Source organism: Aspergillus aculeatinus (genome assembly GCF_003184765.1).
Source record: "Aspergillus aculeatinus CBS 121060 unplaced genomic scaffold BO66scaffold_43, whole genome shotgun sequence".
NCBI classification, from domain to species: domain Eukaryota; kingdom Fungi; phylum Ascomycota; class Eurotiomycetes; order Eurotiales; family Aspergillaceae; genus Aspergillus; species Aspergillus aculeatinus.
Window position 1 is genome coordinate 104,727 of NW_020291512.1, and position 26,282 is coordinate 131,008.

The 26,282-nt window shown below is 53.0% G+C and overlaps 8 protein-coding genes across 8 annotated transcripts; 7 read left to right on the forward strand and 1 right to left on the reverse strand.

The window, feature by feature from the left end:
* Positions 1 to 497: 497 nt before the first annotated feature.
* Positions 498 to 5,112, forward strand: BO66DRAFT_379593 (putative ATP-binding cassette transporter; the record flags this gene model as incomplete). Its single annotated transcript, XM_025645861.1, has 3 exons — positions 498 to 2,673; positions 2,734 to 3,550; positions 3,616 to 5,112. 3 exons carry the CDS (start codon positions 498 to 500, stop codon positions 4,991 to 4,993), a joined length of 4,371 nt encoding a protein of 1,456 aa, XP_025501106.1. The 3' UTR covers positions 4,994 to 5,112.
* A 116-nt stretch (positions 5,113 to 5,228) lies between these two features.
* BO66DRAFT_379597 (DUF4267 domain-containing protein) lies at positions 5,229 to 6,225 on the forward strand. Its single transcript, XM_025645862.1, has 2 exons — positions 5,229 to 5,589; positions 5,641 to 6,225. The coding sequence occupies exon 2, from the start codon at positions 5,659 to 5,661 to the stop codon at positions 6,064 to 6,066; it is 408 nt and encodes a 135-aa protein (XP_025501107.1). The 5' UTR covers positions 5,229 to 5,589; positions 5,641 to 5,658; the 3' UTR covers positions 6,067 to 6,225.
* Positions 6,226 to 6,710: 485 nt separating this feature from the next.
* On the forward strand, positions 6,711 to 9,850 carry BO66DRAFT_413669 (putative dimethylallyl tryptophan synthase; the record flags this gene model as incomplete). Its single annotated transcript, XM_025649428.1, has 3 exons — positions 6,711 to 6,773; positions 8,566 to 9,680; positions 9,751 to 9,850. The coding sequence occupies 3 exons, from the start codon at positions 6,711 to 6,713 to the stop codon at positions 9,848 to 9,850; spliced, it is 1,278 nt and encodes a 425-aa protein (XP_025501108.1).
* A 723-nt stretch (positions 9,851 to 10,573) lies between these two features.
* Positions 10,574 to 11,960, reverse strand: BO66DRAFT_458109 (NAD(P)-binding protein; the record flags this gene model as incomplete). Its single annotated transcript, XM_025652196.1, has 5 exons — positions 10,574 to 10,887; positions 10,964 to 11,063; positions 11,120 to 11,328; positions 11,390 to 11,570; positions 11,700 to 11,960. Coding segments are annotated over 5 exons (1,065 nt in total), but the record flags the coding sequence as incomplete, so codon positions are not given.
* Positions 11,961 to 14,382: 2,422 nt separating this feature from the next.
* Positions 14,383 to 18,815, forward strand: gliP (nonribosomal peptide synthetase gliP; the record flags this gene model as incomplete). The annotated part of the gene is made up of 4 exons (XM_025643115.1): positions 14,383 to 16,204; positions 16,269 to 16,543; positions 16,612 to 16,704; positions 16,761 to 18,815. Coding segments are annotated over 4 exons (4,245 nt in total), but the record flags the coding sequence as incomplete, so codon positions are not given.
* Positions 18,816 to 19,469: 654 nt separating this feature from the next.
* Positions 19,470 to 20,924, forward strand: BO66DRAFT_379599 (F-box domain-containing protein; the record flags this gene model as incomplete). The annotated part of the gene is made up of 3 exons (XM_025645863.1): positions 19,470 to 19,724; positions 19,777 to 20,169; positions 20,238 to 20,924. 3 exons carry the CDS (start codon positions 19,470 to 19,472, stop codon positions 20,922 to 20,924), a joined length of 1,335 nt encoding a protein of 444 aa, XP_025501111.1.
* A 958-nt stretch (positions 20,925 to 21,882) lies between these two features.
* Positions 21,883 to 23,137, forward strand: BO66DRAFT_379601 (NAD(P)-dependent alcohol dehydrogenase; the record flags this gene model as incomplete). The annotated part of the gene is made up of 2 exons (XM_025645864.1): positions 21,883 to 22,099; positions 22,182 to 23,137. 2 exons carry the CDS (start codon positions 21,883 to 21,885, stop codon positions 23,135 to 23,137), a joined length of 1,173 nt encoding a protein of 390 aa, XP_025501112.1.
* Positions 23,138 to 24,112: 975 nt separating this feature from the next.
* BO66DRAFT_422263 (uncharacterized protein) lies at positions 24,113 to 25,630 on the forward strand (the record flags this gene model as incomplete). The annotated part of the gene is made up of 5 exons (XM_025650037.1): positions 24,113 to 24,283; positions 24,343 to 24,718; positions 24,788 to 24,905; positions 25,005 to 25,072; positions 25,156 to 25,630. The coding sequence occupies 5 exons, from the start codon at positions 24,113 to 24,115 to the stop codon at positions 25,440 to 25,442; spliced, it is 1,020 nt and encodes a 339-aa protein (XP_025501113.1). The 3' UTR covers positions 25,443 to 25,630.
* Positions 25,631 to 26,282: the final 652 nt, after the last annotated feature.

Here is a 26,282-nt window from a genome sequence, read left to right on the forward strand (position 1 = left end):
GAGACATCTATGTCTTGGCCCTAAATATTAGGGGTCCTCTGGCTGAACGGGAGGAGCTAGGCACTGAACATTACAGAGTGGAACACGGTAATAGACCCCGTAAGGGTGACCGTTGGGAGCATAAACGAACACCCAACAGCCGATTTTTCCCGATTTATCGTGTGCAGCAAACCACAGACTTGCTGGGCTGCTGCTGCCTGGCAGATAATGACGACATGGTCACGGCGGTTTATTGGAGGATGGGACAGGGATACTCAGGCACATTGACCTCGCAATATGCATGTTGACAGTGTCCGATTGGGCCGATAAGCAGAGTCAGTAAGCAGCCACCAAATACATCGAATACTAACAGACTACAAGAAGGCGTAGGCTGCAATGTTCATCACAAGTAATCACGTCGATTTCATTTTCTCCGTGCAAAGAATTCCGTACATAAAGTTTGGACCCCCAAGTGACTCCACCGATGGGCATTGGGCGGTCCCCACGAGGTTTTGATCATGTCAACATATTTCGAGCAACCAGGGCGTTGGAACAGTTCAGTATTGCCTAAGCGCAGCCCGGTGACTTCTGTAGGCTCCGACTTTACACCCATCTTCGAAGACACTGTCTTGTCGCTGCTACCATCGGCACTTTTGTTACTAATCCTACCGTATCGCATCGCATGCCTTCATGGTCAGCAGCCGAAAGTCCTTCCCGGAGGCTTTCTGCGCGAAAGCAAGTTCATCTTCTTAGCCACATTGGCTGCCACTCACCTCGCGCTGTTGATCTTCCACATCCTGAGCCCATCACTCCGCACGCCCGCCACTCTTCCCGAGTCCGCCATAACATTTGTTGCCAGTCTAGGCCTTTGTCTACTTTCGCGGCTGGAACATGCTCGCTCCGTCCGCCCATCGGCCATCATCAATGGCTACATCCTTCTGACTTTGGTGTTTGACGCTGCCCGCGTGCGAAGCTTGTTCCGCGCTTCAGCCGCCAGTTCCCTTTCTGGAGTATTCTCTAGCATGATCGCCGTGAAGGTAATGGTTCTACTGGCAGAGGCAGTGGAAAAGCGACAGATTCTCCTGCCGCCGTACCGAGGCTTGTCGCCAGAGGAAACGAGTGGCATTTACAGCCGATCCTTCTTCTTCTGGCTGAGCCAACTCATGATATCGGGTTTTCACAGTGACCTTCAGAACGAAGACTTGTATCCCATCGATAAGAACATGTCCTCACAATTCCTTCAACAGCGCATTAAAAATGCGTGGAATGTGGCGGCACAGAACAAGCCGCGAGCCCTGCTCTGGACAGTGCTACATGCGAACCTGAGACCATTTCTTTATTGTGTTCTTCCCCGTTTGGTTCAGATTGGGTTCAAATATACCCAGCCCCTCTTGTTAACCCGCACCGTCAGCTTTGCGAACGATGAGAGCCAACCTGAAAGTATAGGATGGGGTCTAACGGGCGCTTTTTTCCTCGTGCTCCTCGGGGTCGCTCTGTCGAATGGCGTGTTTTACCACATGACCTTTCGCTTCGTGACCAGTGCTCGTGGGAGTTTGATCAGTATCATCTATGCCAAAACGCTGGATCTGGACATCACGGCTCTCGATGAATCAGTTGCAGTGACACTCATGTCCAGTGACGTTCAATCCATTTGCAACGGGCTGCAGCTGATTCATGATCTCTGGGCGGTACCCCTAGAACTGGCTATTGTAGTCTATCTCTTAGCGCAGGAGATCAAGATGGCAGCGATAGTCCCGGCTGGCTTGGCAATTTTCTGCACTGCCGCTATTCTGTCCATGGCTAAATACATGAGCAACGCACAGAAAGTCTGGATGAAAAGCATTCAGACGCGAGTCGATGTTACGGCAACCATGCTAGGGTCTATGAAGGCAGTTAAAATGCTGGGTTTCACCGACTGGCTCTCGCGAAACATACAACAGCTTCGTGTTCATGAGCTTCACGAGGCGAAGCTATTTCGACGGTTGCTCGTATTACGTGTATTCCTTGCAAATAGTCTCAGGTTCCTCGCCCCACCAGTTACGTTAGCCATCTACGCGTTAGGAGCCAAAGAGGGACAGGGATTGAATGTGGACTCAACCTATTCGACACTGTCGCTGATCTCGCTGGCTGCCTCACCCGTGAATGTTTTCATTCGAGCTCTCCCTGCCATGAATACTGCATTGGCCTCGCTCACCCGTATCCAAGAATATCTGCAATCGGAGAGCAGACGGGATTCTCGCATCTTCACGGAAGATCCTCGAGCCTCTGTCCAGGAATCCCAGGCAACCTCGGAGAACATAGAACTCGCAGGTATGAGCAGCCCCGGACACCACAGTGCTGCGGAGGTAATCACTGCCCGCGATGTGAGCTTTTCATGGAATCAATCAGCATCTTTCTCGATTCACAATATCAATCTGACTTTTCACGAAAACCAATTCTACTTCATAATCGGACCGGTGGGCTGCGGGAAGAGCACGCTCGTGAAGGGTATTCTCGGCGAAACGCCTTCAACAAAGGGATTATTACACGCAAGACACCGAGAGGCGGCTTTCGTCGATCAGACACCCTGGATCTGCAATATGTCGTTCCGCGATAATGTTGTGGGCGCCTCCCCATTCACCGAGACATGGTATCACCAGGTTGTCAGCGCATGTGGACTGGACCAAGATGTTGCTCATCTTCCGCATGGCCACGGTGAGTTATCCATATTCGAGTGCCCGTGTTACCAAAAGACACTCTAACCCACAACGTCAGCTACTAAGGTTGGTTCATCTGGTATCTCCCTCTCCGGTGGACAGAAGCAAAGGCTGGCCCTGGCTCGTGCAGTGTATGCACGCAAGAGGATTGTCATCCTCGATGATGTTCTGTCAGGAGTTGACCTAGACACCCAAGACCATATTATGAGGAGCCTGTTTGCCAACCAGGGCCTCTTTCGTCGGCTGGGGACAACGGTAATCATGGCTACGCACTCTGTACACAGTATCTCTTATGCGGATCATGTCGTCGCCATGCGAGGTGATGGGTCTATTGCGGAACAGGGTACACTAGAGGATCTCGAGGCGAGTGACGGTTACATGAGTACATTGCGAGCCCAGTATAAGGATCGAACAACTAAGGATTCTAGTTCGCAAACACATACGCCCGTCAACGATGCACATACCGGCTCGGAACAAAGACAGCGGGCTGACACCGCCAGCCAGGAGAGGACCAGGCAGAGTGGAGACTGGACTCTTTACCTGTGGTATTTTGGCACCGTGCACTGGGCATCTACGGCTCTTTGGATGAGTTCCTTCATATTGGAAGGCATACTTCCCAAGATGAGCGAATGGTTGGTCAACGTCTGGATGGGCGCAGTCGCGAGCCAGGGCAGCGCCGTCAACCCTTTCTACCTGGGTCTTTATAGCATGTCATCGATCATAACGGCTGTGAGCCTCGTTGGTGGCTCGTACCACCTACTTATGTTCTTTGCGCCCCGCAGTGCTGAGAGACTGCACGAGCGTCTCTTAAACTCGGTCATGCATGCGCCTCTCTCATTTTTTACTTCGGTCGATACTGGCACCACAGTGAATCGGTAAGCCGTTCTGGGTAATCGATTCACGTCGTTGCGTCACACTACTAACCACGGTTTATAAACAGGTTCAGTCAGGACATGACGCTGGTCGATCATGACTTACCATACGCCGTCCTAGACTTCGTGTTTGCTCTCGCAGGGGGGCTTATTTCTGCGGTCATGATCTGCATCTCGACCCGGTACTTCGCCGCCGTGATTCCGCCCCTGTGCCTGTTCCTGTGGATGCTGCAGAAATTCTACCTCCGCACCTCCCGGCAGATGCGGCTGCTGGACCTGGAGGCCAAATCCCCGCTCTTCTCGCAATTCCTCGAGACCCTGTCCGGTTTGGTGACCATCCGTGCGTTCGGGTGGGCGTCCGCCTTCAAAGAACAGAGCCTCACCCTTCTCGACGCGTCCCAGCGACCCTTCTACCTGCTGTTCTGCATCCAGCGATGGCTGGAACTCGCGCTGGACCTATCCGTTGCGGTGCTCAGTGCGGTTCTCATGGTGCTAGTAGTCAAGCTACGCGCGACGCTGGGCACCGGCTACGTCGGGCTTGCCATCCTGAACGTTATCACCTTCAGCCAGTCGCTGTCGCAGATCCTCCGCAACTGGGCGGACCTGGAGACCTCCATCGGCGCGATCGCCCGCATTCGGGACTTTGTGAGCCACACGCCGTCCGAGGATCAACCTGACGAGACTGCGGGGCTGGCCGAGCAGGTAGACTGGTCCTCGTGGCCGTCCAGGGGAGCCATCGAGTTCCAAAACGTCTGCGCATCGTACACGGCCAGAGACGCAGCCAGCACTCCAGTGCTTCGAGATTTATCCCTGTCAGTGCAACCAGGACAAAGCATTGGCATCTGCGGCCGCAGCGGGAGCGGCAAGAGCTCTCTTCTGGCGGCCCTGTTCCGACTGCTGGAGCTCGACCCCCGTGGCCGCATCTTGATCGACGACGTCGACATTGCGCGCATCCCACGGCAGATGATCCGCGACGCGCTCAATGCTATCCCGCAGGACACGTTCTTCACACACGGCACCATTCGGGCCAATCTGGATCCGGGGGGCCGACATAGCCATGCGGAGGTGGAGCGGGCGCTTCGCCGTGTGGGGCTGTGGGCGGCGGTGCAGACGAAGGGGGGAGTCGGAGTCGCCCTGGACGCGAACGCGTTCTCGCACGGCGAGCGACAGCTGCTCTGTCTCGCGCGGGCACTGCTGCGGAAGAGCAAGGTGGTGGTGCTGGACGAGGTGTCGAGTAATGTGGATGTCGTGGCGGATGCGCGGATGCAGCAGGTGATCCGGGAGGACTTTGCGGGCTGCACGGTGCTCGCGGTCGCGCACCGGCTCGAGACGATCCGGGATTTCGATCGCATCGCAGTGATGCACGAGGGCCAGCTGGTCGAGTTCGATACGCCCGAGGCACTGCTCAGCACGGATACTGCGTTTAGGCGGCTGTACCAGTTGTAGAGCTGAGGCAGACGCAAAAATGGAGTCGTCATATACCATACTTCAAGCCAGATAGTTGAGGTTCAATATTCAGAGATTAAACCGCACACGTGTTAGTCCTATTTTCAATCTCAAGACGGTGTTAGAAATGGTAGTGCTACCACTAAACATGACTCCTCCGGGCCCTTCTGCTTCAGACAGACCCCAGAAAATGAGATCCACCGCAATTTCGGCACATTTTTGTGGGGATAATGACAACAAATAAGGTATGGAAACGCCCGGCTCTGTGGGGGCCCAGCTGCGTAGCATGATAAGCAGGCTTCATGCGCCTTGGGCTTAGTGCTTACAGTCCCACGCTGTACTCGTGGCTAGAGGTTAGACGAGCCTGCCACTAATATTCCGATCTCGCTGAATTCCCCACCCGGAGCAACGCATCGGTCGATTATCTCCGATGATGAGAGTCACTGTGATGAACCGCCTGAAAACGTGCATAGAAAGGTTGCTCTAGCGTTTCTCCTCCACAGCAGGTTTAAATTCACCAACCGCCCTTCTCTCATATTCGTAGCAAGCAAGGACTCTCTCCTCCCCAACCTGTCTGTTCCCTCTCACATAATCAGGTATATTCTCACTGGAACTCTGGCTCAATGCGCAGAAACTGATGATCGCAGAGATTCACAATTGCGCCCATGGCAGCCACCGTCACCAGCCATGTCCCCGCCTACACCCTCGGAACTCTCAGCATGGCTCTGGGTCTGAACGCCATCTTTCGCCCTGCGGCAGAGTATCCGCGTTTCGGGTTGCCGTTGGAACACGGCGGCGGTCAGACTCCACCGCACCGGGGCTCCGCCGTCTCCCCGCTCATGTATCTGAAAGGCATCCGGGAGATCAGCTATGGCCTGTTGCTCATCGGGTTAAAATCCCAGGGCCAAGAGACGGCCGTCACGACGTTGGCGGCGGTGATGGCCTGTGTAGGGCTGGCGGACGGCGTCGTGGTGTGGTGTTGTGGAGGTGCGGACCGGAGACAGAGAGCTTGGGGTCATTGGGGTACGTTCTTGGGGCTGGGAGCGTGGGCTTGCTACCGGGTTTCTTGTTGACGGAGCTGGTTGAGGCTCAGGTGAAAAGCACTTTGATGGCCTCGTGTGGCAAAGGCGCATTGGCGACTGCTGCACTGACGGCAGAAGTGATGAAGAGAATGGGACTATTTCAATCTGGACAAGCCGGAGATATATAGTTCTTGGCAGAAAGTCTGCGTTCATGGATCCTTTTCAACATAAAGATATTAATATAAACCCTGCGAGTAACTGTGCAAGCTATTCGGATTCGACGCCCGAGGCTCGAATGAACTTGGGAACACTTAATAAGCTTGTGACCATAGGAACGCCTAGTCAGGTATGATGGGACCTTCAGCTAGATAGCACCGTTGGGGCGATGGTTGGTGAGGCAGAGAGGTTCGTCTGGTCATAGTTGAGACAAACGCGAGTCGAATAAATAAACCCGGTATAGTCGATGAGTTGGTATGCAAGCTGAAGGGAGCACTGGGGGGGATGGAGCATGTTGAGAGATTATGAGCAGACTTGCGATGGAACATAGGTGGATGTTAGGCAGGGAACGGGGAGTATGATAATTTGTAAATACTGTTCTGACGCGTGAATGAAAAGGGTCTATAGCGCGGCCAATTCTCCCAACGCACTATCACTTCCGTGCTACATTCCCCGCGACCTGAAGGTGACTTGGTAAAATGCCATTTGGCCTCACAAACGTGATACACGACTCGCCATGCTGTCTGACTGGACACTACATAGTATACTTATAGTATCAACAAGAGGTCAGAAGGGACGTAGCGGTGGCTCCACGCGGCGCCAGTCACACCCCATCGTGTGGGTGAAACAAGCCTACGTAGGACTATGAGAATGGAGCCGAAGAATACAGATGCTGGTAGATCTGGACAGGCAGGGACTCCGCAATTCCTGATGGTGAACATTAGCTTAGGGGTCTGAGGATTTGATCAGGCCACGGTTTTTGTTATCGAAGGCATGCTTGTTTACCACCCAACACGCGACCTCATATTCTCCATATTCGATTCGCAGCCATGGGTCTTTAGTCTACGCGCCTTGCAGCAGCTGGCGGCCCTGTACAGAAACCTGACTATTCTCACCACACAGCTTCCAGCGCTGCTAGACGCCTTATTTGAGCCACTTGGCAGAATTACGTATGGATGCGAGGATGCTAACGCTTCACATGCAATCAAAAGGGAAGTGCTCGGAAATACTTGTGGCTTCGGTCGCATGATTTCGCTCTTTTCACTGGACAGCAAACATGACGAAAGACCTGATGAGTAAAAGACCGGGCACAGCTAGGTGTGGATGCTACACCACAGACATTGCACGCGGATGCATACAGTCGAGTCAACCTTCCTGTAGCCGTCATAGCTAGGTCAATGCAGAGACAAGCTTGCGCTTCAGTCTGTGATTAAGACATGGGAAAGGAATGATCAGTCCATAGTAGGATGGCCACAGGGACCGACCTGGAATTGAACAAGCCATCCCGAATGTCCAATTCCGTCGCGCTGTCTTCAAGAATGATGTCTTCGAATTTGTCAATTATCATCCAAGGTTCATCGCTGACGATGAATTACCTCAACGAGGTGCCAGAGAATGAGACAGCAGGGAGGCATTGGAACACAGGGTGTCAAACCTTGTCGGGGAGGAGGGGAATGTGGAGCATGGAATTCTCTTGACACTTTCACCAATAACGGCAGATGGGGTCTTCCGGAGATCAAATCCCGAAGAAAGGTGAGACAACAAGGGAAGCTCTGCATTAGTCAAAGTTGAAATCCTGTTCCCAATCCGGCTAGACCGCGGGCTATGGAATGCCATGTCATTCTTGCTGCAGAATCCCCGACATTTGACTGCCCAGCCTAACTTGCACAATTCATCCACTTTCCCAAGTGCCTTGATCGTAGAAAGGAGTCGCCGCCTATGCTACCGGAACTGTTGCGCCGAATGCAATAAAACTGATGTAGTCAAGTATACTTATGCATCAACCTGCACAGGCTACTGCACAACATGAGAAGACACCATAGCAATCAATGCCTGTCGCAGTTTTGATGCACACCAGATGACTGGACGTCATTCCAAGATCACGATCCGTTCAGCTTATGACCTCATGCATGACTCGCGCAATGGATGCATGCATCTAAGGCCGCAAACAGAGACGCTTCTGGGCTGCTTCTGGGCTAGAAACTTTAACCACTTCCATGCGACTGTCCTGTGGAAGCGGTGGCAAGGATGAAGTCTGGCACCGGGCTCGGATATGGTACGTCCGCTCACAGGGTTGAGGCTAGAACCAACCTGTCCCATGTTAACGAGTTTGACCGGCAGTGACAGGACATGTCTCTCGCTGTCTTGACCGCGCCGAGCTGGCGGGCAGCGCATTGATAATTGTGACGCTCTGTCATGGGCTACCTGGATATTTGTCGTTGGGAGTAAGTTCATGTTGTGATTGCAGATTTCCCAAGACCTTGACAATACACCGCTATCATGACGGGCCCATCGACAACAAAAGAAGGTGAGGAAGGCGGGGCTGGATCTGAGCCCTATCTCCATCTCAGTAGATCGCTGCGCTTCTCGAGTCTAGATGAATATCAGTACTGGCACCACCACGGCCCCATGTTGGGGAAGCTACTGTTCGATGGCAATTACAGTGTGCATCGACAGTATGAGTATCTCTGCCTCTTCGCCCACCTAATCGTTCCTTCTTTGGGTCCCTTCCCTAGCCCAGGCCGCGAGCTCTTTCAATGCATCCTAGGTAGCACTGGTCCCTTTGAACTGAGCCAGAATTTCACCAAGACCCGTTCAACCACGCGCATTGCATTCGAGCCGACCAGCCACAGGGCCACTACAGGTCAAGATCCATTCAACCGCGCCCTGCTACCCTGCGCTCTGCACGACCTAAAGGCCACAGGTTCCACGATCAACTTGGACTTACACCATGCCCTCCTCGAGCGTCTGACACTCAGCGACAGCGACATTGCACGCCTACCTCCCACCGAAATCGCAAAACTACCCTTCAAGACACAGACAATCCTTGCCCTCGACCTGGACCCAGCCGGAGTCTCCATCAAGGAGTACTTCTACCCAACACTCAAGGGCCAAGTCACAGCTCAGTCCGCGACGCAGCTATGCCTGGATGCCATCCGCACCATCGACTCCGAGCAACTCTTCGCGCAGGGGTGCGACGCCCTCCAGGAATACCTACAACAGCCGGAACAAAAGGCGGACATCTTCCTCGTGTCCTGCAACCTGGTCGACCCGCATCGCACACGGCTGAAGTTCTACCTCGCCGAATTCGACGTCCGCTTCGACCGTGTCATCGAGCACTGGACAATGGGTGGCCGGCTGGCGAAGGAGGATCCAGATATCACTGAGGGCCTGTCAATGCTAGAGGAGCTCTGGCGCGCTCTAGACATTGTGGAGGGCCCTCGCGCCTATCCCACCCGGCCCTCGCAGCCCGGTGATCCTCCCACGTACTTGCCTTTGATGCTCAATTACGAGATCCACCCAGGCCGTCGCGCCCCGATCCCTAAATTCTACTTCCCCACTTCCGGGATTCCGGATACCAAGGTCGCGGCTGTGCTGACGGATTTCTTTGAACGCCATGACATGTCAGATCAAGCCGCTGTCTATGCTGCGAACTTGCAGAACTGCTTGTGAGTTTATCCTTACCTTCAAGCGGGCTAACAGGCTCAGGAGTGCAGTTGAAACTGACTGGGATTCTAGTGCTGGGGAGAACCTGGACGAGACCACGCATCACCAAGCGTGGTTGTCTTTTTCGTACGCTAGGAGCAGGGGCCCGTATCTTACTGTGTATTATCATTGAAATAAAATGTATCTACGCAGAGAGGAAATAGTCGTTTGTCGTGGAAAATATTTATAATCGATAAAATATGATCTGTGCTTGGGAAAGAGTATAATGGCAGTGAATCCATGTTCCATAGTTCAGGGCCCAAGCCGCTCTGCTGGCGGCAGCATTATGTCTTAGACGACATTTACAAAATTAAAATTCCAGGCGCGTGATGACAATTATTCGCCATGCATACTTCATGTGTGGCCAAACCTGTGATTGCGGCGGGAAATGCCAGAGCCCGGGATTCAGGTTTGCTCACATTCCTTTCCTGCTTCTCTTCTCATTCTCCTACTTCACTTCTTCACTTTCTGTCTGGGTGTGCTATCCGTTATACGGTCTTTGCCTTGGTATATGCCTCTCCGGGAAGAAGATTTGAATGGAATGAAATTGGTACTCGTAGTGAACACTGCTTTTGATTCTTTACCGCACAACGTTACCTACAGAAGTAACTCCTATCCCTTGCTCAGTCTGCCCAGAACCCTAACATTAGATTATGCGGGACTTAACCTGCACCCCACCTCCTGGGTCTTCCACTTTCTTTGTTATATTTGTTGCCCCGCAAAAAAAAGAAAGAAAAGAAAAAGAAAAAGAAAAGAAAAGAAAAGAAAAGAAAAGAAAAGAAGAGAAAAGAAAAGGGAAAGGTATGGAAAAAGCAAAAAGACCAACAGAATTCTCCTGTCTTCGACATGTCCTTTCTCAGTTCTTCAAGGGCTCACAGCCAATTCCGCGGGCAATACTCCTTGCAATAGGCGTCATGCCTGGTTGGCCGTAAAACTCGCGAAGCAACTGCATCGCCCGCCCGCGGGGCTGAATGTCCGCGCAATCGTGCAACTCCCCGGGCATCGGGCGTGGAATCAAAGGGTTCTCGGGCTGTAGCTGCTCCAGAATGGTGAGGACATCTGTCCAGTTGGCCGACTCACCAAAGGCGAACAAGCGTTCCGAGGCTACTGTCGGCTCGAGCAAAGCAATCACAAACAGCCGGGCAATATCTTCGACGTCGACAAACCACTCTGGGACGAGTCAGTTGGTGGTAAAATATTCATTCCGACAAGAAGAGGGCATGAATTGAAAGGTTGAGAGGCTCACTGGGTGGAACAAGAGTCATTGGGGTACGGTCACCGTGAAGCAGGCCGCGTACCCAGTTCATGGTCGAGGCGGGGATCTCGTCCATCAGGATCTTGCCGACCTGTTTGGCTTTAGCGAGTGAAACAGACGCCAGGAATTGGAGGGACAAGAACAAACCGCAAACGCTGCGACTACAGTGTTGAACTGAAAGGCAGGTCGGTGGCAGCGTACCCATTCCCACGCCTCCCACTCACAGATCATCTTACAGGCGCTGTATACCTCGACCTGCCGTTTCTGCAGCCCTGGGGGCGCCGAGTCATGTAGTTGCGTCTTGAGGTTCCAAGAGGGCGATAAGGCTTTGAGAACAGCGGACACATTCCAGGTATCTGATTCGGGTGGGAATTCAGGTTAATGCCCAACAGCCATTTGATTCAATTTTATGCTTACCTTGGTCGACCACCATGCCTTGCTGTCCAGGGTTTGGAGTATACAACGCCATTGATGAGGAGATGAGCACCACCCTGCGCACGGAAGATACTTGTGACGCTGCCTGTAAGACGCTCAAGGTTGCTTGTCGAGACCAAGGAACCACCTCATTGATGTCAGTTCCTAGTGTGAAGTCGGAGACCTACACGAAGTCACATACATTAGAGACATATGGCTATAAATTGGGAAAGGAGAAGCAGTACAAGTGAAAGATGAACGATGGCATGGAAAGTGTGGACCGTGTCCGCAGGGAGAGAAGGAGATTGGTTACCAGGTGTACGACCCCATCCGCGCCGGTCAGTATAGCTTCGATGGCCTCGGGATCACGAAAGTCCGGCACGAGAACTGTGTGAAAGCTGCTTGGCCCGAAATCTCTCTCGTAAAAGGCATTTAGCCAAGGTTTAGGGCTGCGAACGGTGCCGCGCACGCGGTACCCTAATTTGAGCAGCTCATTACTGGTGTGTGACGCAAGGTAGCCGTTGGCTCCCGTCACGACGACTGTAGATCCAGCAGGGAGAGCGAGGTTCATCTCAGGGAAAGTCAACGTGTATTCTTCTGTATCAACATTCCAGTGATCATTAAACCGCGGCTCCGGGTCAATGATAACCTGGGGGCATTTTATTGTTGATGATTATGGCTCGGCAAGTGGGAAAGCAGATTCCCGATGACAAGCTCACCGGATCTGGACCCAGAAAGCTTATATGGGCAGCAGAGATCTGGTTCGGTGTCAATCTGTCGTAATCCCGAGTCCTTCCATCTCGCTGTGTGTCGGTCTAGAATCTTTGGATAAGGAGGGCCGAACAAGCCGAAAGACTATGCCGTGCAGAAGACAAATAACGTAATCCTCCATTACAATGCCATGACAGAGGACATGACACATGACTCAAGCGCCGGCGATAGCGATGGATCGGTGACCTGACTATGGCGCTGGACCCCGGTGGGTGGGCTCGTTCTCGAATGCCTGTTCTTGACGTCTTTTGACCATGCCAGGAATCGACACTGCATCTTGGCCTACGCTCCTCTGCCGATCTCTGCATCGTCTGGGCAAATCACGAAATAATATATAAATGCATGATTGAAGATTCAAGAATCAAAGCAAAGAGACTCATAAAACTCTGTTGCCATGGTGCTTGCCGAGCACGACACTGTTTTAGGTCTTTTCGCTGGGCCAGTGATTTGCTGGCCCGACCATATCGCGGTATACGATGGGCGCAAGGGCTCGAGGACATACCGACAACTGGACAAAGAATCCACCGACCTGGCAGCGTCCTTGAAGGCTAACGGAGTGAGGCCAGGTCACATAGTGCCTATCGTTACTACCACCTGCATACAGATGGTGGTAGGGGTCCTTGGCATTATGAAAGCGGGCGCTGTGTATGTTCCTATCGACCGAGAACGATGTCCCCGTCACCGCATAGAGTATGTGATAATCAAAAGCCAAGCCAAGATCGTGCTATATACGGGAACTGAGTTCTCCGCCGGTCAGGCAAGAGCAATTCGCCTACCGATGGCTTCGGTCTCTCCTGATTATAAAGACCAGGTAGCCAACCGCATCGACGATGTTCTCGCTATCATATTCACTTCTGGGACAACGAATAAACCCAAAGGTGTCCGGGTCAGAAGCAGCTCAGTAGCGCGCTTTGTGACTTCTCCAGGGTTTAACTACGATGTTACGCCGGCTGATCGGGTCTTGCTGGTCTTATCCGTTGGCTTTGATGGTACGTATCTTGCGATTTTCCATCGACCAATTTCGATCATCTCGGCTTATCATGCTGACGGTGAATCTCACAGCGTGCATGGGGACCATGTTCAACACACTGTGCAATGGGGGTACGTTAGTCCTGGCCGACTCGGATTCTCTGGCAGAGCGCGCAGGAGAAAGCAGCATCATCATTGCTACCCCTTCGATCCTGGCGGCGCTCGGGCCCCCTATCCCCGCGAAGTATTCGAGATTAAGGCGCATTGTCTTGGGGGGTGAGACTGCCTCAGAACATCTGCTTGACCTATGGGATAGCATACAAGTACCGATCTGGATTGCCTATGGGCCGACAGAGGCCACCTGCGCCGTCTTGACTCAGAGATTACAGCGTGACCCGCAAACGGGACGGTTCTCGCCCACGCGACTCGGACATCCGACTCCAGGATCCACGATTATGCTCTTAAACCCAACAGATGATAGCCTCATTACTGAGCTCAAGACGCCAGGGGAGATCGGGATTGCAGGACCCTGTCTCTCGGCCGGCTACCTCGACGACGAGATTCAAACCAGCGAAAAGTTCATTCATCTCGGTGGCCATACAACATACCGCACAGGGGACATAGCAGAGTGGGTAGAGAACATGGATGGCACTCGTATTCTGCAGTTCCATGGGCGTGAAGATCGCCTGATCAAAAACCGGGGGTTCTTAGTCAACTTAGATCAAGACATCGACCAGGGGATCATCAGATCGTGCCCCTCGGTGCAAGCGGCTTATTCACTGAAGGTTAATGGAATGCTCTGTACAGCCATCGTCAGCCCGCAGGTGGATGCTGGAGAGGTCCTGACCAACTGGAAGTCAGCGGCCCTGCCCTACGCCGTTCCCGACCACTTCATTCGGCTGCCCAAGCTGCCCTTGAGTTCCAATGGCAAAGTGGATCCGCATCAACTCTCATCCATTATGGACAAGAGAATTCCAAAGCCCCAAGAAGCCCAGAGATCAAAGATTTCATTCTCCCAATTGAACCAGACGCCAAAGCAAACTGTCTTGGACTGGTTCCAGGATGAGATGAAGGTTCCTTCGACTGAGATTGACTTGAGTGCATCGTGTGTGTCAATGGGAGTCAGTTCGCTCGCTGCAGTCAACCTATCCTCCTTCTGCGGGCAGGCTGGTTATGCAGTCTCAGTAGCTGATATTTTGGAGGCGCCGTCACTCAAGGAGGTGATTGCCCGATGTAAAGCATCATCGTCCGCGCCCAACAGCAGGCCCTCCAGCGAGCAGACAGGTCTCGTGACACATTCAACCCTTAGCCCTCTACAGCACAAGATGGTGTTGGAGACAAAGGTTGACCCCCGAGTGAATTATGCACAACACATTTCCTACTATCGCACCCAGGATATCAGTCGCATCAAGAAAGCATGGGTGACTGTGACGCGCGCAGAGCCAATTTTCCGGACGGTCTTCACAGAAGGTGAATCCGATATTATTCAACAGGTGGTAACGGAGAGCCAATTTCACTGGGAGGAACAGGCAGTTCGCACCTCACAGCAAGTCAAGAATCTTCAGGATGGCATCATCAGACGAACTGCTCTAGGTATGTCCGTTTTGGTACTACACCACGAAGGGATCGAGCTGCCACGCGGTGAAAGCATGGTAGTGTGGACCACTCATCGTGCTCTGTTGGATGGGTTCTCAAGTCTCCTATTGTTGAAGAAGCTGGACCTGGCACTTCAAGGACACGAAATCAAACCCTCTATTCCTTTTGCGCAAACAGGAAAAGATCTGCACCAGCTCCGAGAACGGATAAAGAATGAGGCATCGAGGTTCTGGGAAGATCGTCAAAACGAGCTGTTAGAGTCCAAAGGCGAATTCAATATTCCTGATACAGTGTCCCAGGAGAGCCGTGGCCCGGTGAATATCGAGTATGTGCACCCGGAACCTGTGGACCGAGTGCAACTGAACCAGAGCGCAAAACGATTGGACGTAACCTCGGCCTCGATTGTACACGCCGCTTGGGCCTTGCTGGTTTCACTGTATTCTAATTCCAGCCAGGTGATGTTTGGGATGGTGCTCTCGGGCCGGGACTTGCCTTTCACCTGGGCCCCGTCTGTGATCGGCCCTTTAATCAATCAGCTACCCTACAATTGCGCAATCAAAAGACAAATGGCCGTGTCTGACTTCGTCCAGCGCGTTCATAAGGACATTCGTGACTACGCGCGATTTCAGCTTTGTGAGAGCCCCGTGGGCACCCCGCCAATTACCACCATGCTCGTGGTGCAGGACACCGACATGCGCAGGCCATCAGTGATCCTGCCCCCATTGCGTGAACCACGCATGAGAGAATCTACCAGCCTTCCCCTTGTCATGGAGGTGCAAAGAGCAGGCGAGATGCGCCTTGTGTATCGTAGTGATCGGTTCACAGCTCCAATAATACAGGACGTGGCGGCCATCTTTCAAAACATCGTCCACCTTCTTACCAGCACCGATGACCGTCTTACTGTAGGGCATTGCCTTCACCACAGCCTCCCGCCGCCCATGCATCACACTCTCCTGCAGCTGGGTAATACCGATCGACCAAAATCACGAGTGACCAACACTGGGCCGACCCTCGGCAGCATTTTCCGGAAGACAGTGAGTCAGCATCCCGACCTCATCGCTGTAACAAAGGACACAATTTCCATAACTTATCGCCAACTACTGGACTCGGCTCAGCGCGTGGCTTTTGCCGTCCTCTCGCATGCGCGCCCGGGAGATGTCGTTGCTGTGATCGCTGATCGATCCATCAACTGGATTATTGGAGTTTGGGCTGCGGTGCTGGCTAACACGGCCTATTGCCCAATTGATGCTTCATTTCCTATCGACTACCAGGTATCACTGGTAAAGCAAAGCCGTGCCCCTCTAGTGTTATTTCCATCATCAGAGCAACGAAGACGAGGGCGATTCCAAGGCGTGACAGCTGTTGCAACTGAGGATATTCTACAGACCGCCAAAATCCGCATTATGAGATCGTGGCCGACACAAAAACCAAGTGATGTGGCATACGTCTGTTTTACCTCTGGGTCGACTGGGGTTCCCAAAGGTGTGTTTCCTCGAGGAATTTCCCCAAACGCTCGCTTTTTGTCTAATGTTCTCCCTTCAAACAGGTGTAAAGTGTCTTCATCGGGGATTAGTAGCCCTTCAATCCCGCGAGGAATATCGAATCTTCAGCCGACCGGGACGTCGGATCGCCCAATTTCTCTCTCCTGGCTTTGGAGGTTGCGTATTCGAGGTCTTTGGTACTTTGTGTTATGGAGCCACTTTGGTGCTACGAGCAAAGGACGATGATATGTTGTCACACCTGGGCCAGGTGGACGCCACCATTCTTACCCCATCCGTTGCCGCCGAAATGGTTCCCTGGCACTTTCCTAACATCAAATTTGTGAGTGGAAAATCTGTTCTCCTCTCCTGGTTCTCTATATGGCATTGCTGACACCACATGGTTGGTAGGTCTATTTTGCTGGCGAACCGGCCACAGAGCCCATTGTCGCCCGCTGGTGGTCCCCAGAGCGGCAGCTGTACAATGCTTACGGCTCCACCGAGGTAGACACCTTCCTTCTTCTGCCACTGCTATCTTTACTGAGCATGTCATCTGCTAGGCTACGGTTATGAATACCCTAGGCCGACTAGCCCCCGATTTGCCAATATGCTTGGCTAGTCCAGTCCCGTCCTCCCGGCTGTATGTATTGAACGATGACGGGGATCTTGTTCCACCAAATACGGTCGGACACATCAACATTGCGGGTGTGCAGGTGAGTGATGGATACATCAATACGACATCGCCAAAACAGAACGAATTCCAGCAAGACCCTTTTGTTGATGGACACGAAAGAATGTATCGCACCGGAGATTTGGGCCACTTTGACCACGAGGGCAATCTTTGGTACTGCAGCCGCAAAGACCGCCAGGTGAAGGTCCGCGGATATCGAGTGAACCTCGACGATATCGCGCATGCAGTCTACCGCCTGGTGCCCACAGTCCGCAAAGCCGTGGCGGTTCTGCGTGAAGATGGTACCATCGTGCTCGTTGTGTGCCCGGAGAGGGTGGATGAGGCTGGTATTCGTGAAGCCTTGCGCACCGCCCTACCGCCTCATTATCAGCCCTCTCAGATACAGATACTGGATAAAATGCCGATGACGAAAAATGGGAAGATGGATCTACAAGCACTGAAGAAGGTCAACCCCAGGAGAGACTCCGGGTCGAAACCGGACATGCGAATCCACCCACTCAATGGAACGGCAAGAGCTATAGCTGAAGCCTGGAAACGCATTTTAAGCCTCGAGCCCTCCGCTAATTTAAACGGAGAAGATGATTTTTTTAAACTCGGCGGAGACTCAATCTCAATGCTCAAACTGGCACGCGAGCTGAACGACACCTTTCAGATTCGGGTGACGGTGCGGGATGTCGTGTTGCGGTCTGTCCTGCGGGATCTTGCGGCCTTGATCGATGCCCTGCCCAAGGCTTCACTCAGCCCAGAGGGGGCCCAAGGGAAGAGCACCAGGCGCCTAGGAATCACCGAGTTGTCTCCTCCGGAAACATTGTGGGTGCACTACTACACCACCTCTAAATGTCAAAGCGCGTTTAATGTTCCATTCTATGCCAGCCTTTCGCCACGTGTTGATCTCCACAGGCTCGCCTCGAGCGTGGAGGAGACACTAAATCGACACCGCATCTTGCGGACTCGCATCAAGAGGACTCGTAACGGGAACATGCGCACCATCTCGGACCAGCGCATCGAGGTGGCATATGAGACGACCATCGATGTAGGGGAATGGATCAGTGAGCCGTTCCAACTTGGACAAGGCTTGGTCCGAGCTGCCATGACCAAAGATACATTGCTTCTCAATTTCTCTCATCTACTCTGTGACAATGACACCCTGACACATCTCCTGCAGGAGATTGGGAACTTGTATCACGGTAAACGAGTACCTGCTGTGAAGCGTGAATACTTCGACGAGGAACCCTGGTCCTTCCCGGTGCCACTGCCGAAAGAGTTAGAAGCCTTCTGGTGTGCCCATCTAACGGGCCTTGAGGTTCCACGTTCTCTAGCGGCGCAGCGAGCCCGTTCTTACCGTGGAGCCTCCGTGCAATCCATAATCCCCGCATCCTCAGCAAAACGTCTCCGGGAGACCTGTGCGGATTGCCATGTATCGCTGCGACATTTTGCCCTAGCTGTTGTAGCGATCACTTTGCAGACACTGGCCAATACCCGAGACGTCGTACTCGGATGCCCATACATCAACCGTTCCAATGACGCAGGCGCAGACACGACCGGACTCCACCTGGAGCCGCTGCCTCTTCGCTTCAGGGTGGCAGATTCCTCAGAATCAACGCAGACAGTTGAAAATCTACTGCGGGCTGTGGGAACGACAGCGCAGTCCGCCGTAGCGCATGCAGTCCCGTGGCATGCGTTGCTAGCGCTGTTGGGACTCCCATTTCCCTCCACTCACTCAGCCGTTTTTGACTGCGCCGTCACGTTTCGAGAGGAGCGCAGTGTTGAGGATGGCCAGCAGCTCCCGGACATCGATGGATTGGTGCCTCACCCAGTCTCGCCCGATGGCGCGATCTTTGCTCTCCTGTTCGAGTGGCGTTTCACGGCCGATGAGCAGGGGGTGTCGCTGCGGCTCGGATATGACACGGATCTTCTGACTCCTCCTTTGATGGATGCCCTGGTCCGGGTGCTATGCGTCGCTCTGGACAACATGCTTGATCTCGATCTAACGCAGACGCGGTTGCGACACGTGCTACGACAAGCCCTAGATGACGCTTGTCTGCGCGCGGGAGTGGAACCTCACTCGATGCGGGATTTGGCGCGCAAAAGTTTGATCGGAGCTGTTCTGGTCGATTTCTGACCTTATTATGTATGACTGAAGGATGTACTTCGTATTTCGGGTTTTTCGAATAATTGATTTAATTAAAGTAGTTGTTTGCTCTGTCATGGACGAACCAGAATTCTTGACTTGGACCTCGAATATCCTGAGATGGTGATGTGATAATTGGTTGTCTGATGCTGAGCTCGATCGGGCCAGTTGAGTTGGTCTACAATCTGGGCCGGCGATGCCAAGGTTTGATCTCCAGGTTTGTGAATGATGCAAAGGCAGGTTGACTCATTTGCAAGACACAAAGTCCGAGTGGAAACTTTTGAAGAAGCTAGTGTGGATCAGGGAATTCAACGATCGGGCGGATGCCAAGACCACAACCAGGCAGCGGCGGGACTTGCTGCCTAGGGCCACCAACAACCATAAATATATGCAGAGCCTCCACACCCCACAGGGCATCACATACACACAAACATCAACAAGCTCACAATGACCAGCACCAACCTCGCGTGTCTCCCGCTGGAGATTATCCACCGCGTGCTTTATTTCATGGATCTATCCTCGCTTTGCGAACTTGCCCTCACCAATCGCCGCCTCAGTGCAATCAGTCAAAGGGAGCTGCTGAAGGTGGTGACTGTGTACCCCCGGAAAGAGAGTCGAGAAAGATTTCAGGATATCCTCGAAGACAGGACTCGGGCACGACTGGTGCATAGGTTATATCTGGATGTCAGCGCTTGGGCCGGCGTAAATTCCCCTCCTCTCTCATGCACACTGAGCCCTGTACTCATCGACACAGTATTTCACACAAGCACGCTATGTCAATCAAAGCAACCGCGATAAGGAGATCCTCCAGTTGCGCAGATTTATGAAGCTCGTCCCGCGCTTGAAGGAACTCCCCTGTCTACGAAGCATCGTGCTTCGCTTTCATCCGGGCTGTTATGTCGAAGATACCTGGGATGACTCCTTTCAGAGTGCCGAGTTCCGCTCCTGTGTAATGACTGAGTTTATCTCGGCGGTGACGTCCCTCGACGAGCCTGTCAAAGAGCTGTCCCTGTGCAACTTCCAGAACATCAACCCGACGGACCTCACGGTGGTCCTGAATCTCACCCAGATCTTGGGCAGTCTACGCGCATTGCGGCTGAATATCGCGAATGAACACGACGAAGGCAACGGCGAAAACGATCTTGAGGTGGGACGCTCTTCATTCTTCATCCTCCTTGGCTTTTCGCATCTCCCAGTCTCCTGACCAAGTTCTAGCAAGACGAACCGCACAAATTCTTCCCCGAACTTCCCTCCTTCTGGCTGACCCCGGCGGCCGCGACCCTCGAACACCTCACCATCTACTCCAGCAACTACTTCGGCTTCTACCCCAAGCTGGATCTACGCGGGGTCCACCTCCCGCGCCTGAAGACCCTGGCCCTGGGCAAGTACGCCTTTGTCCACGACTCCCAGCTCCAATGGATCCTCTCGCACGGCAAGACCCTAACCGAGCTCTACCTCGAAAACACCCCCATCCTCTTCGAGGTCTCCGTCTACAACAAAGACCGGGCCTTGCTGGACTCTGGCCGATACACCCACAAACCCGGGCTGCGCGAGAAACACTTCGCGACGTACGACAAGCGCTGGCACCACTACTTCCGGGCCTTTCAGGCGGGGCTCCCGCACCTGCGCCATTTCCGCTACGGGCGCTCGGAACTGTGGTGGGAGGATAACATGACGCCTCTGGAGCGCGAGACGGGGATTACGGTTGGGATGCATGACGACAGCTACATGGTCTTCTGCGACGGGTTCGGGCCGACGCCGTATATGCATACCACGATCTATGATAGCGATGACGAGGAGCCATCCTATGAAGGTGATGGAGTGGATTGCGTGGAAGAAGATCAGCAGGCGTTGGTGGGGTTGCTGGGGAAGATTGGGCAGCCGTTGGAGGTGGAGGATTAGAGGCCCCGCCGGGGTGGTAGAACGTCTGGACGATGTATATGAAGCGTAGAAAGAAGGTTCTCGCTGCTCTTTGCATTGGGGAAGCCCAAATGGCATTCTTCCCATCCCACAAAAAGAACACATAAAGGAAGAGAAAAAGGAACGAAAGCAACAAGCCGGGGATACCGCTTTCCAGTACGTCTAAGGTGACCTGCTGTAAGCCGGACGTTCTGCGTCTTAAAAAAGTGTATAGTCAACATTCGAGAACCCATTGATAAAGGGCCTTGGTGCCTGGGGCGCCGAGAAGAGAGCCAGCACGTGCTTTGAAAAACTTAGCCCCGAGATATGATGCCTCAGGCTCATCGACCCGTACCTTTGCCCTCCGCTTCGCCTGTCACGTGTATGTCTGTGTCTTGTGAGCTATCTGGAACTGATTGAGAAGGTGACTGCAAAGATGACTTGTCAGAAGTTATCACAGTGCGCGTGTAATGGGCAAAACCTCGCGGCATGCCGGCCGTAGCATGCAGTAGCAGCGCATACCGACGGCCAGATGCTTCCTATAGAGAAGACGGGGGATGGCTATGATGGTTGACACACGACTATATCATACTCATCACAAAGCTAATCAAGACTCACATTTGAAGGATCTTTCAAATGCCGGACTTTCCGCCAGGGCTCGGCGGAGTGGGTCTCGGGCGCAACTGATTAACCCGAGAGAAATTCTCTATATCCGTGTCCCAATAAACCCGCGACAGGAATCCACATTACTAATCATTCTTTGGCCTGTTCCCACCTCAGCGTTCGGAAATCCGGATGTATTCAAACGCCGCGGTCTCGATGTCGGCATGCCGACCACCCCCTGAGACTATATGATCTGCGCTATGGTTCTCGGGATGTTCACTCGGCAATGGGCTGAGACGAGCATATACTTGTTAAGACCATGTGAGAACCTGCGTAAGCTGTATAACAAATATCTACCATGGCTGACATCCAACGCACCACCGGGCGAGCGCTGGTGTCTTATGGTCCGTACAACGATGGAGGCTGGAAGCTCCGCAACGTTGCTCTGCGACCCATCCGCGACCACGAGCTACTGATCGAGATCATTGCCTCGGGCATCTGTCAGACTGACCTGCATTTCGCCGGGTTGGAAAGTGGCCATGGCGTGCATTATCCGCGGGTGATGGGTCACGAAGGTATTCGCCGTCATTCCCCTACCGTTGCCGCTCTTCAAGGCATATTTAAACCACGATCCTGACAGACTGTCTTCCCTGATAGGAGCGGGATACGTTCGACAGGTAGGACCCGGGGTCTCCACCGCGCGCGTCGGCGACCCAGTCCTCATGTCCTTCTCCTCCTGCCAGACGTGCCGCTGCTGTCGCCGCGGCCACCCGGCCCATTGCCAGAATTTCGACCCCATAAACTTCGAGTCAACGTCCACGGACCGCGTGTTCTGGGAGGAAGAAGCAGCAACACCACACACCAGCGAACCAGAAATCTTCGGCCGATTCTTCGGACAATCGAGTTTCGCCAGCTGGACGATCGTGCAGGAGTCCGCGGTGATCAATGTGGCGGGCATGGTCGAGAAGAAGGAAGAGCTGCAGCTGCTGGCCCCATTGGGTTGCGGGATCCAGACCGGAACAGGAGCGGTTCTCAATGCGGCGGGCGCACGGCGAGAGGATACGATAGCGGTGCTTGGGCTGGGAGGGGTGGGCTTGAGCGCCGTGATGGGCGCGCGCATCGCGGGGTGTCAGACGATCATCGGGATCGCACGCAACGGGGCCCGCCTCAAGCTGGCCCTCGAGCTGGGAGCAACGCATGTGGTTCGGATCGACCCCGATGCGGATCTCAGCCTCGTCACACAGGCGGTTCGTGCGCTCACCGGTGGCACGGGAGTCGATGTCACCCTGGAGACTACCGGGGTGCCGGAGCTTGTGGCCGAGGCGGTGCGCATGACGGCTAACAAGGGCAAGATCGTGCAGCTGGGGGCGACGCCTGAGACGGCGACGCTCAATCTCCCCATTCATGAGTTTATGGTGGCAGGAAAGGTGTTCATGGGTGTCGTGGAGGGAGATGTGGTGCACCGGGAGTTCGTACCGAAGATGATCGAGTGGGTGAAGTCGGGTCTGTTACCCATGCACAAGATTGTTGGATTTTATCCAGCGGAGAATTTTGATGAGGCGGTCCGCAATATGAAGAGTGGAAGGACAATCAAGCCGATTCTTCTGTGGTAGATAGGACAATTTATAGCAGAATTGATGCTCAGAGGCCCCAAGAGGGCGTGTATATTCGGATCAGCTTGGATCACTTACCATGCAGTCGCCTTGATGCCGTTTTCCTGTAATCATACGTCGATCAATGGTAATGGAATCTAGTTCAAACATAAATTGCTACTTGAGCCTTTGTGGATCTAACCTTCGCGGAACGGCTCGTGCATGCCAAATACTGCAAAGACCAAAATTTGTGTAAGCCCGTCGTGGCTGGCAGGTCAACTAGTTCTCTGGTACTTTGCTGATGTCAATGTGCCCCGAACAGTTTTTCCTTGGGTCACTCGAGGCATTGAACGTCGTCCTGTTTGCCAAGAAGTCACAGCCACCAAGAATGCAGGAGACGACGATCCGTGAGGGGTAAGTCGACCGACAACTGGCCAAAGCCCTTGCCTAGCCAATTTGTCGAACTACCATGATTTGGAATACTGGCATCCCTTGCTTAATTGATTGGGTACGGTGCATTCAGGAGAAGAATCTTCCTGAAACTGAACTCATCGGGATTTCGAAATCCGCAGTTGTGACATGTACGTAAATATATCTTCCATGTATTGCAAAGTTTCTATTTGACGACCGCTGAAGATGTTTTCCGTCTGCCACCAAGAAACCATAAATAAGACTGACAAAATACTGTTTAATCTGCAAACAGGCTTCCAGATGAATCATCAGGGGTTCTGTACATTCCTTGTTTTGGGGCTTGCTTGAGGGTGGATGTCTATCAAGAAGCCGAAGCTAAAATCTGACATGCGTCTGTCGCAGCCCTAACCACGGGCCGGCGGCCACGATCAAGCGATCAGTCCCCGAGGCAAACATTGAGCCCAAGGTTCGCTATGCTACATGGACTCGGCTCTGTCCATTATATGACTGTACTCACCCTCTCCTGCTGAATCTCACTCTCATTATCTCTCAATCTTCATGGTCTTTCAGTAGTAGTGCACTGGCATGGCCACCACCGAACCGCCCGCTAGCGGTGATCGAGATCGAGGTCCGGCTATCATGGCGGTTCTTTGGACTGAAGCTGCCGTGGCAGTTGCAGCCCTCGCGCTTCGACTTTATGGTCGACGCTTGGTCAAGAGCTTTGGCGCTGATGATCACCTCATGGCATTCACAGTGGTGGGTAGGCTACGCAGATTCACTTTTACCATCATTGCCATCGCTCACTATATCCCTAGATTTTTTTCATCATCATGGTCGCCTTTGCCCAGTACTTGGCTTCCATCGGAGCTGCCCGCCATATGTACTACTTGACCACGGCGCAACAACTCCATGTGGTCAAGTATGAGTGGATTGCTCAAACATTCGGGGTTCTGGGGTTTGCGACCAGCAAGACGTCGGTCGCGCTGCAGATCCGGCGCATCCTCGACCCAAACAACCGCCAAACGAGGTGGCTACTCTGGTTCATCATATGCCTAACATGTACCGTCTGTGGAATTGATTATATTTTCGGTTTCGTGCAGTGCACTCCACCACGTGCTATGTGGGAACCATGGGTTCCGCACAAATGCTGGGACACCAGCGTGCAAACCGGTTTCTCGCTGTTCTTCTCAGGTTCGTCCAAATGGACGATGTATCGAGTCGGGCTGAAGGATCGTATCACGCTGATTTATGCAAGTGTAGTGTGGAATATCTTTATCGATTTAGTCCTCGCCGCCATACCCGTTCCTGTTATCTGGCACACAAGCCTGTCCGTGAAGCAGCGAGTGGCCGCGTGTGCGCTGTTGGGACTTGGGCCACTGTGAGTTCCACTGGCAGAGAAAGCATGAAATGATTGTCAAGATTTTTTTCTCATATTCTTTTCTCTTTCCACTGACTGGTTGGGTTTTTTCATCAACAGAGCCGCGGCGTGTGGCATAGTCAAGATCACCTACGTCGTCAGATTACGCTCCCGTGAGGATCTGACCTGTATGAACTTTGGATCCCTCGTCTGACTTTACTATAAATTGCACGGCGAGAGAAGGGCTGACTGGCGCCCTGCATTGGAGTAGGGTCCTCTCTCGACTCCAGTATCTGGTCCGCGTCCGAGCTATTCGTGATCATCGTCTGCGGCTGCATCCCGCCAATGCGACCGGTCTTCGTTCATCATCTCGGGTCCAAGAAACAACGGCTTCAAAGCTATCCCTACAGTTCTCAGGGACACAGCCGCAGACAGCGCCATACCCACAACCGACTCCTGACCTCGCGATCCTTTATCTTGTCCCGCCGTCCTGCCGAGGAAGATACAGAGGTACTTCGCTCGCCGACCGCACCAGCGGAGCAGCAGTCCTCTCGCTGAGCACACGATGGGTGGAACTTGGAGATGGAAAGATGCCCTGTCTTTCTAGGTTTTGTGATACGACCATTGGCATTGGGATGGATTTACCGTTCCGTTATCCATCCGTGGCTTGATTATCAGTGCTGGTGTTAGATCTTAGGCGTATAGAGTTACAAGCATGTGGACTACCTCTCCTTGCATCGCTTCTTCTGCCTTCCAAACCATGGTGAGAGATACTTGGATTCCTTGCGTATGTTCTTTCTTCAATATCCATTACAATGTGTAAGAGACCGGTGACGGGAAAAACAAGACAAGAATACATCAGCAAGGAAATTTCAAGTCAATGCTATGGGAAAACATTGAGGCGATATGGTAAATCGAAAGTTATAGACAATTTGAAGGAGTGGAAATTGATGCATATGGATAACAAGCAGGGGAAGAGGTTAGGATCAAGGGAGATAGATAATTGCTAGTCATCAAGGTCAATAATTCATGCCTAGCAGATAAGAATTGAGCTGATCCGATTTCCCCGTTACATTCACGTGGCAAGTCTTCGGTCCACTCATAACCGGAATCCGAGGGCCCCGTCATCGCATGTTAGCGGGGTGCTACATGGTAGTAGCCCCCTATATCAGTGACAGGGCTGTGCAGCTCACACTCTCTTTTACAGCGGGTCTAGGAATGTCGTATCTTCAGAGGGCTTACCCCGGCTAAAAATAGGCGGCCGAAAGCCCGGCTGACGCGCCCGTCATATAACCCTGAAGACATCTTGGCAAAGAAGACAGACCCAATATATACACTCAGGGCTAAGGCTCATCCACAAAGTGGTTCTATTGAGATTTATCTCGTACCCTCGGTCCC

What these genes read in the sequence shown, in the direction of transcription:
- BO66DRAFT_379597 (XM_025645862.1), top strand. Translation starts at nt 5,659, where the DNA reads ATGGCAGCCACCGTCACCAGCCATGTCCCCGCCTACACCCTCGGAACT.